Source organism: Penicillium expansum (genome assembly GCF_000769745.1).
Source record: "Penicillium expansum strain MD-8 chromosome Unknown contig67, whole genome shotgun sequence".
NCBI classification, from domain to species: Eukaryota; Fungi; Ascomycota; class Eurotiomycetes; order Eurotiales; family Aspergillaceae; genus Penicillium; species Penicillium expansum.
Genome location: NW_015971394.1, coordinates 42,072 through 52,519, shown reverse-complemented (window position 1 = coordinate 52,519; position 10,448 = coordinate 42,072). Strand labels below are relative to the sequence as shown.

Genomic DNA, 10,448 nt, shown 5'->3' with positions numbered 1-10,448 from the left:
CGGCGCTTAGTTAATATGGAGAAACCAACACAGGATCGATTCAAGCGCTTTCTTGATTGGATTCCTCGAAAAAGCAAATATTCAAATCGATACCAACCGATGAGTTCTTTGATTCCTACCGGAGCCTTGCCAACCGGCCACCCCCTCATATTGCTCTTTGTGGCCTCCCTCTTCTCTTAGAAATACTTTCACTACAGTTCTCTAAATTTTTTTTCGACATACAGCAACCCCAAACAACCATTATGGCACCCCGTTTGTTAAACAAGATATGCCTCATCACCGGCACAGGCGGTAGTATGGGACGTGCAGCAGCCCTCAAGTTTGCCCAGGAAGGCGCTAAAATAGTCGGCTGTGACATCAATGCCGTGGCCGACGCAGCAACCATCGAAGCCGTACGAGAGCTAGGTGGTGAAATGATATCCATGTCCTCATGCGATCTCACAAAACGTGAAAACTGCGAGCAACTTGTCAACCTAGCCATCGAAACCTATGGACGCATCGATGTGTTGTACAATAATGCGGCGATGGCCCACCTGAGCTGGATCGATGACGGCAAGGATGATGACTGGTACAAAACAATTGACCAGGAGTTAAGCCTCGTCTACCTGTTGACTCGTGTCGCATGGCCACACCTGAAGGAGTCCGGTGCATCTATCATCAATGTTGGCTCTGCCAACGGCTGGATTGCGATTCGTTCAGTGCCTGGTATCGCTCATACAGCCGCGAAAGCTGGTGTTATTTCCATGACACGCCAGTTGGCTATGGAAGGGCGTGCGCACGGTATCCGGGCCAATTCGATCTCACCAGGACTTATTCAAACTCTGCAAACTGCGCCTTTGCTTGAGGACCCGGAGTGGACCTCAGATGTGATGCAGAAGATCATGATTGGCCGTATCGGTCAGCCAGAGGAGATTGCGGCCGTGGCTAGCTTTCTTGCTTCAGATGAGAGCTCCTATATCACTGCTGCAGATATTCGGGTGGATGGTGGTATGACAGCCTGGTAGTAGAGTTATGTACATACATACATGTTTTAGTGACTGGTGATTGAGATCAATGCACATCATATCACATCGTGTTTATTTTTGTATTGGCTACATATATTGATAATTTCGCGATTGTTTGGGTCACTTCAGTTAGCCGAGCGGGCCGCGATCTCACCCAGAAACCTTATCACCGGTATGTTAATGCCGATTGCCGACATCATCTGGCCCCGACCCGGGAGCCTGGGCAGTGCCTCTGATTTGTAATCCAACCACCCAGCCCTATGCCCGGCCATCGACCATCGACAACGTACTTGGTTAACCACCTCATCGTACGCTTATGAAAGGGATGTGCATATCGCAGAAAATAACATCTTTTATTAAGAATATGCACTCATTTCGACGAAAGGCGACAGTTTGATTAATATACAAATACTATGACTACATACAATGAGCGCGATACAGGTAGGGCAGAGCTTTAAGGGACCGAGCATTCCTCCATATCTTATGATTAACGTCGTCTTTTCAGGTGATCGATTCCTTTTCATTCCAATAAAAAATTCAAATGACGGCAGAACGAAGCGTTTAGCCCGATCGCATGCGGTATCGCACGGCCTCCGGAACAAAAGAAGGCTTCAGCAAAGTTCGGGCCATAATTTCCATGTTCTATGCCCAGGAAATAATCATGGCCCATCCGCGAGGAAGGAGAAACGAGATGAAGCTCTTATTGCACCGCCAGCTTCCGTTGCTGTCGGCTCATCCGATGCGTTCCAAATGCTGGCAGCGGAGTCCCCGAACATACGGGCATTGTCAAACCGAGGTAAGACTTTGGAAATCACCCGATGTCCGACAATGGCTCATATAGATTTTGGAAATAGGAAAGTTTCAACAAACAGTGGAGCCGGTTTTCAGCGTTTCTGATGAACTTGTGCTTCAAAACTTCCGCTCCGTCCTTCGAAAAGGCCTAGATGATAACGCTCTTCTGAACGCCGTCATGCTCACATTTTCATTTACTGTCACAGCAGGTATGACTAGCCCAGAGTGTCTCGAATACCAAAATGAGGCTCTGAGATCTATCCGCCAAAGAATGAGTTCTCTGGATAGGGCTGCTACGGAGTCTACAATAGGAGCCATTCTACTACTCGCTGGCATAGAGGTCAGTTCAATTTTCCCCTTTAAGTTTGCTGTATTTGGAAGAGGAGTTGCCATTAAAAGCTAAAGCCTTTATAATCAAGGTCCGTCTTGGTATGCCACGTCAAGTCCAGCTTCACATGGGGGCAATACAAAGCATTCTTGACGTATGCCAAAGAAAGGGCGTCTATTTGAGTGACGATATCAAACGTGCGATCTTCTGGTAAGTAACCTGGGGCATTTTCTGACAGCTAAGCCTTACACTTGCCGACAGGTCAGACTTAAATGGTTCGGTCACGACAGGTTCAAGCCGAGTTGTTGACCACACAACATTTTCCGAGCTCCAATGGAGGAGAGATGCTTCCCATCCGGACATTTTTCTTCTTCCACCTGGATTCCAAAATTGCTCCTATTTACTAGGCCAGGATTTTGTTGAAATTCTTAAAGATGTATTTGCATTGCAATGCATCCGAGAATCAAAAATCCTCGGGAAAGAGGAGGTAATGCCGATGGCGCATATAGATAACCACCAAGCGTCCGTCCAGTCGAGGCTAGTGAACTTGCCAGTTTTTTCACCCATCTCGGAATGTTGCCATCAAGCGGCATATCTGTGCTCGACTATGCTGCGCTGCAAAATATGGCGGACTTCAACCATCCCTGTAAGTAAATCACATTGATTACGCTTGTCCATGAGTCTCTCATTGGCTTATACTAACTTCAGCTAGTCTCACCTTTCATTACAATTGCTCTGCAAATTGCAATCGGCAAGCAATAACCCAGTGTTGAATGATTCGCCTGATCTGTTGGCCTGGCTCTTGCATATCGGAGGTGCTTTTGCCCCCGTAGGGACTATACGACAGGGCTATGTGCGGCTGTTGCATTTAAATCACAGCAGATTCAGATGGCTGTATACATCATGGCCAGAACTGCTTGTAATTCTTAAGCAGTTCATATGGTCTGACAAAGCATTCTTATCCCAGGTCAAGGCATTTTGGGAAGAATATACCCTCTAAATTAGCTGAAACGAGAAATTCTTCAAGGTCTTCATTTGTTCAACTGTCGTAGTATTGATTTCAAATCATACATAGTGAACTTTGGAACTGAACGGCCTTCCTCTATCTGTCATTGGCCAATCATGCCTGGGTGGCGCTGATTACCTCCAGGGCTGAAAGCGAAAAACTCTCCGGATGTTGTACCCCACTAGCCTGAGATTATAGATGAATGGTTGGCCCAATATTGATAACTCTAACCACAAACGGTAAAGTTCGGGAGCCTTTCCCTAATAGGAAGTATCTTTTTTCCTTTTTGAGAAGTATCTCTCTACCCTACTTGTATAGACCTTCTAACATTCATCCGAAGACTGCAAGATATTTTTAATTGAAACTTGGGTACAAATACCTGGTCTTCCCTGAGATTCCATCATGGGTCAAATATTCTCAACTCTCCCACCGAAGAACAGTCGTCCAAAAGATTCTTGACAATGTCTCAATCACGCCTTTTTAAACCCCTCAAGATTGGTGGCATGGGAGTGAAACATCGCATCGGAATGGCACCACTCACTCGCTTCCGAGCAACTGAAGACCGAGTGCCAACACTCCTCATGAAGGAATACTACAGCCAACGCGCCGCAGTGCCAGGTACCTTGATCATCACCGAGGGAACATTTATATCAGCAACCTGCGGTGGATTCCCTCACGCACCAGGGCTTTGGCGTGAGGACCAAGTCTCTGCCTGGAGGATCGTCACCGATGAAGTCCATCGCAAGGGATGTTTCATATTTTGTCAACTATTCGCTATGGGCCGTGCGGCGGATGTCGATGTAGCTCGGAAAGAAGGCGTTGATATCGTAGCACCCAGTGCTATTCCCATCGAAGAGGGCGATGTGGTGCCCAGGGCTATGACCACCGATGAGATCAAACAGACAATCCAGGATTTTGTCAACGCTTCAAAAAACGCTATTCAGGCCGGCTTTGACGGAGTTGAGATTCATGGAGCGAATGGATATTTGCTCGACCAGTTTATCCAAGAAGTTAGCAACAATCGTGACGATGAGTACGGCGGCAATGTGGAGAATAGATCTCGTCTGCTCGACGATGTGATCAAAGCTGTTGTTCATGCCATTGGTCCTGAGCGTGTCGGGCTTCGACTGAGCCCGTGGAGTACGTTCCAGGGTATGAGAATGCAGAATCCTATCCCGCAATTCACCGATGTGATCAGCAAAGCTAGACAGATGGACATTGCATATCTTCACCTCGTCGAGTCGCGGGTTTCTGGCTCCCAAGATTACGACGGCCATGACAGTCTGGATTTTGCATATGATCTGTGGGACGGACCTTATCTTATTGCTGGTGGGTATACATCGGATGAGGCGCGTAAGCTGGTGGACGAGAAGCATCCGGACAAGGATATCATGGTCATCTTTGGCCGGCACTTTGTTTCCAATCCGGATCTCATTTTTAGGATTCAGAAGGGTCTGGAGCTTAATGCGTATAAAAGAGATACCTTTTATGTCTTCGAGTCGGCGGTGGGTTATTCGGATTACCCATTCAGCAAGGAGTATTTAGCAAGCGGGACAAACGTTTAGTGTACTTGCGCAAAGTAGTTAGAGTACTTAGAAGCAAGCTCATCATCCCTAAGGGTCTTCATAGCATAGGGCAGACGATAATGGGCCGTGGGATTGCAGAATAAACCACCTTTTTCGGATGAACATAATTTTTCAATCTCCGGACGTGGCGGCCCATTTAGCCTCGCGGATATATGAAATTCCATATCTCGCTGCTATCTTTCTGTTTTGTTGTCAAGTCTATTTGGCCCCCAATATCTGTCAATGTCCCAAAATAGATATATCCGGAAGATAGTTGTGCCGATGGATTCCCCTATATTTTGGCAGCACATTGTGCTCTTATGTTGTAAAGAGTTGTCGTAGAGAAATGTCGGACCCTACAGAGTTCATGAGACTTGCAAGTTAGTAAAATACCTTTACTTGAATTGTATCGGTGGGGCTAACTTGAACCCAGGTCCCAATGAACGCCGTACAATTAGTCGCGAAGATGTCGGCTATTACAACGCACTCATCATAGCAGCAGTTTATGAGATTGCAAGCGAAAATGTAGACGTTAACTCCGCCCAGTCATTTCTTGCACCTTTGAGACACTGCATTGGGAAGTACCCATACCTAAACGTGGTCGTCAGGGACAAGCATACCGAGAAGCCAGCATACGAAGCAGTTTCTAGCATTGATCTCCACGATCATGTGTCTATAATTCATGAAGACGAAGCTAGTAGAAATGGCGAGACGGAAAAATTTGAAGAGATACTGCCAGCCATACTTGATCGGCCATGGCCTGCCGATATTCCACCTTGGCGGATCGTGGTCCTCCCTTTGGTGTCACCGCGAGACTCCACAGTGAAGCGGTGCTTTATCGCCTTTGCGTTTTCCCATGCTCTCGGAGACGGCATGGTCGGAGTTGCATTTCACCGCACCTTCCTAGATGCATGGCGCCAGACTGCTGGCGTGGAGGAGAAAGCCTCTTTCTTAGTGGCTCCGCCAAGTCAAACGCTTCCGCCACCCTTTGACACGCCCGAAAGACTTCCCATATCTTGGAAGTTCCTCCTCGAGCCATTGATAGCAGTTTACTTGCCGAAGTTTGTGGCTAAAATGCTTGGGCTCCGCGCATCTGCCAGCACGTTAGATGCCGGTACTTGGATTGGGTCACCCATGTTCTTTGACCCAGCGGCCACCCTCAAGAGCAGGGTAAGAATTATTGAGATTGAGGCTCCGCTGGTTCAGAAGGCCTTGCAAACGTCAAGGAGCCACGGTACCAAGCTCACGGCAACAATGCACCAGATGATTGTTCGGGCGCTAAGCAGCGCCATTCCTAGCCCTGACGTGACCAATTTTGTCTCGGGGACGCCTGTTGATATGCGAGCGTCTATCGGGACGCCTAGTCTCACATGGGGTCTTTTCGTGTCTGGCCATTACGAGGTACATCCAAGGGTACCGATTGCGACAGAGCCTGCTTTGTCCGAGGAGATGTGGGCAGCCGCAAGTTCGATGTCACAAAATCTCGCTGAATGCGGTGCAAGGCTGCAGGACCAAGCAATCGGCCTGCTGAGATATGTTCCCAGCATCAGGAATTGGACGTTGAGTAAAATTGGACAGCAGCGGGACTCATCGTACGAACTGAGCAATTTGCTTGCCTTCGATAACATGGGTGACGGCGCGGATCAAAAGTGCAAGGTTGTCAAGATGGTATTCTCGCAGCCTGGAAATGTTACTAGTGCGCCACTTGTTTTCAACATCATCAGTGTCAAAGAGGGTAGCTTGACATGCACGGTGAGTTGGCAAGCTGGAGCCTTAGGTGTCCCAGTAGAGGAGGAAATGTCATTGGTTGATGATATATGCGCGTCAATTCGTGCGGACTTTGAAGCCTTGAGGGATTGATGTTACACCCGGCCAATCCTTGGACCGTTTATTCATTGTCTCAGACTTGTACAGATAAATAATTGTTCAGACTTCTGCCTCATGCTCCTTCAGGGCTGAGCTCTCTTCCTTTCTCTTACCAGCCTAGCTCAATCTATGATTTTAATTCCCTCTCGTCTGACCTAGAGGCTATAAGCCATTTGTTCTTATCAACTTGATCTTCTGAGCACATCCATAGTGAATAATTAAGCAGGGGTAGTGGGCCACTGGGGCTCGTTACTACGAGGGCAAGGTCTCATTGTCGCAAGATTTAAACACGCCAACGAGCACAATTCAGTGCGCAACTACGCGCAAAATTAGACTGAGAAGCTCACGAATTTACCGTTTTACCCCACACTTTCGACCCCCTCGTCGTTACATGAAGACTGGTGATCACACACACTTGCGCACGGACACGCGAGGCTGTCTACGGAGGATAGCGTATAAAAACAGCCCTATCACGAGAGTTGAGCGACTAATCATCGTGTCGCAGCAACTACGAGAAACCAGCAACGTTTAGCGCGAGTCATACCCTTGGTCACACAACGTGTTAGTAAAGTCCGATCGGTAACTTCTAATGTAATGTGCACAGGCGAGGAAGTACGGAGTACACGAAACAAATCCAACGAATCTTTCATGCGCGACTTTTACTTTCATCACTGGTCTTTAGGTTGTAAATGGGAGAGCCGAGAAGAAGAGGGGTATGTCCGGCCTAGTGTGTGTTGGCACGCACGGGCCAATCATTTGAGGCTGAGCTGCCAACCACCTACATCGACATATGCGACATATGCCTCGTACTAAGATGACAATGGCTATATACAACATCTGAAGGATCCCAATATTCTATATAATGGCTGGAGGGAAATCATATGACCCTGTCCTCGTACAGCCGGATCCTCCTGGTCCTCCTCAAAATCATGTTGCATCAAGAGACGAAACAAACTCATTAGAAGATCTTTTGCGCAATGATCCTTTTACATATGGCCCAGCTCCGAAAGGAAACGTGGTGGCCTCTGTGACACCTCGCACTCTCGTTGATAATTTACATTCAGAGAGATCGTTCAATATCGATCCTGAGGATGATGGATCCCAATCTTCCCAAGAGATGACCTCGCAACCATCTGATCCAACAGATCCATCTAATCTCCCACTACCTGTATCCAGACCGCCATCAACCAGAAGACCACGTCGAGGAGATCGAATGGTTGATCCAACACAGCTTGGTCATCATTCGATTGATGAAACGAGTCCGCCATCATACAGAAAAATTCTTGAGAATGCCGGAAAGGTGCTAGAACATATTAAAAACGGAAGCGTCGGTAAAACCTCCCGTCATATAAGGACTGCAATCACATACTACGACTATTTCGACAACTCTATATCCCGTCCAAGACGCATCGATATTCCTATGAGGATTGAAAGTTTGCGCCATGTTCCCCAAGACGTGCAGCAAAGACTTATCTTAGTGGAAGATCTTTCTGAACCAATGATCGAAGAGTTAGGTGAAAACTTCAGCATAAATCCAGAGTTCTTCGAAGAGCATTTATTGAACTCTGGCTATGCCGGCGGGAAATATGATAGTCCACCGGCTCGAAACTGGAGCACAGCATCATTTGAGAAATCCTACATGTCATTCAAGTGGATTAGGCCAGTTTATCAACTTCCAACGTTTTTTTCAAGCGGCGACCTTGAAGATCTGCTTGAGGACCAAATAACCCATTTCACACGGGACCAGTCTGTCACGACGAAAATATTCACTAATATATTCCGGCCCGCTTGGGGCTTGTGGACAGACCCCACGAAAACGGTGAGGATGAAAAGAATGTGTGGGTTAGAGGAGAGAGTGTCAATTTGGAGAAAAAAACTTATTGGCCAAGATACTGAGATTGGTAAGTGATAAATCTGAAGTAAAAACCTAATCCGAGACACTGACAGGCCATTTAGTAATTGTAATTCTCGATCCTTTGCCGGCAATATCTGAGATCCATCGCTACCGGGCATCAAATGGTTCTCAGGGATGGGATGATAGTGATTATGCATTGTATCACTCCTCCATGGTTGAAGAGATACCGCAACGTGTCAGGAAGCAACGTACGCTTGCTAGGTCGTTGAACTGGATCATTGGCGGAAAAAGAAGAACAAACAACAAGTTGGAAAAGAAGCTTGAAGTACTGAACACGGTTATCATTGAGCAGATAGCTCCTCGCCAAACAGTTTCGGTCGACCTAGACTGCGTATTTCAAACACCACAGTCGATGGCAGACTTGGAGGAACAACTCAGCGAGACCAAATCAACCAAATCAGAGGTCTGCGAGTCTCTCGGAACGCAACTTGCTCCATCTAGTCTAGTTAAGCCGTTACTCCGAATCATCAAACAAGACACCGTGACTCTGCTCAATCAGCTACGACAAGTTCTTGACGAAATAAATATCGAGATTCTTGATGATACGAAGATGGAGGACAGATTGGGCCTATGGCGACAGATCATCAACCGTGCTCAGCGAGAGCTTCCAGAATTGAGATCGTCTATGGAGCCTTTTATTGAGTTCCTGCTCAAACTCCATCCTCTTAACTCTCCCGTGGAGATTGCAGCCGTGAGAGTAGAAGTTACGCAAGATATTTACGAACTTTGGAAGGATATCGACCACATTATTGATCGACTCCAAAGAACATCAGCATCCTTGACTTCCAATATGGGTCTGCTGGATAGTCGACGCTCGATAGACGAGGCTCATTCTGTGGCAAGACTCACCGAACTAGCGTTCATTTTTGTCCCGATGTCTTTCGCGGCTTCTGTTTTTGGTATGGAAATCGAACCATTTGCAAATCCAGTTCCCATCAGTAACTTCTTTGCTGTGGCTATTGCCGTGACACTATTTGCTTATTTGATGCGTGTGACTATGCAAAGTCACTGGTTGATTGATCTCAAGGAAATTGTGAAGCATGATGTCAGGAGATATGCCGCAAGGAATGGTCAAACCGTACAACCTCGATCGCTTCCGATGGTCCTAATACTTCGGTCAATAGCAACTCGACTCGGTACCAGAATTGCCAGCATTTGTAAATGGGGCGCGAAGAAAACCTGCTTAATAGCAAAGAAGATCTGGGCTGTGTTTGGGTTCATCATCAGCTTCGTTTTGTTAAATGGTGTGGCTTCGGGCATACCAATCGCTCTCCTCTGGACCCGTGACCTTGACTCCGGTATCCGGGATGCCGTTAGCATCGCTATTGCTTTCATTGTTATAGTCACTGTGGGAGTTCCATTCTGGTTCAGATCCACACCGAAGTTTCGGAACGCATTACCAGACCTTATCATGAACAGAGTGGGTCGCACACCTTTCTGGGTTAGAATGACTTTGATATATTTGATCTTCACTGCAATATTCATTGCGGTGCCATTGGCCCTCATCTGGACACGCCCGCTAGCTACTGACATCAAGACTGGGCTAACAATGGGCGTTGTGATGATTATGATTGTACTCATGGTAATTGTTAACCTTTTGGGGCCTTTGGGACGCAGGTATTTCGATTTTATTTCAACATATAGGTCCCTATAGGTCATAGCAAGCGGATCATATTTTGATGTTCCGTACATGTATGTAGCTAGCAATCGTTTCAAGCGGGGATATTTGGTGGTTGGGAAAGAGACCGAAAACAGGCCAAAAAAGGGGAATGCAATAAATGAAGGTTCATAAAAGTTCGATATGTGCTATTCAAGTTGGATGATATTAATGCAGCTATTGTCGGCTAAACATGTCCAATTCACCATACTTCGCTTTTGACCAGTTGACGAGAGAATATCAAATTGCGCCCACTAGTCTAGATAGGGTTAGTATAGTGCGTTGTTCAGCTCGAAATTAGATGCGCAGTTGGAA

General features: G+C 46.9%; 4 protein-coding genes across 4 annotated transcripts; all 4 read left to right on the top strand.

The window, feature by feature from the left end:
* Nucleotides 1-242: 242 nt before the first annotated feature.
* Nucleotides 243-1,004, top strand: PEX2_025110 (SDR family NAD(P)-dependent oxidoreductase; the record flags this gene model as incomplete). The annotated part of the gene is made up of 1 exon (XM_016739786.1): nt 243-1,004. The coding sequence occupies one exon, from the start codon at nt 243-245 to the stop codon at nt 1,002-1,004; it is 762 nt and encodes a 253-aa protein (XP_016596456.1).
* A 426-nt stretch (nt 1,005-1,430) lies between these two features.
* PEX2_025100 (uncharacterized protein) lies at nt 1,431-3,124 on the top strand (the record flags this gene model as incomplete). The annotated part of the gene is made up of 5 exons (XM_016739785.1): nt 1,431-1,800; nt 1,943-2,140; nt 2,202-2,334; nt 2,368-2,770; nt 2,837-3,124. 5 exons carry the CDS (start codon nt 1,431-1,433, stop codon nt 3,122-3,124), a joined length of 1,392 nt encoding a protein of 463 aa, XP_016596455.1.
* Nucleotides 3,125-3,591: 467 nt separating this feature from the next.
* PEX2_025090 (alkene reductase) lies at nt 3,592-4,695 on the top strand (the record flags this gene model as incomplete). Its single annotated transcript, XM_016739784.1, has 1 exon — nt 3,592-4,695. The coding sequence occupies one exon, from the start codon at nt 3,592-3,594 to the stop codon at nt 4,693-4,695; it is 1,104 nt and encodes a 367-aa protein (XP_016596454.1).
* Nucleotides 4,696-5,041: 346 nt separating this feature from the next.
* On the top strand, nt 5,042-10,130 carry PEX2_025080 (Mg2+ transporter protein, CorA-like/Zinc transport protein ZntB; the record flags this gene model as incomplete). The annotated part of the gene is made up of 7 exons (XM_016739783.1): nt 5,042-5,075; nt 5,129-6,447; nt 6,895-6,962; nt 7,067-7,122; nt 7,166-7,274; nt 7,405-8,462; nt 8,518-10,130. 7 exons carry the CDS (start codon nt 5,042-5,044, stop codon nt 10,128-10,130), a joined length of 4,257 nt encoding a protein of 1,418 aa, XP_016596453.1.
* Nucleotides 10,131-10,448: the final 318 nt, after the last annotated feature.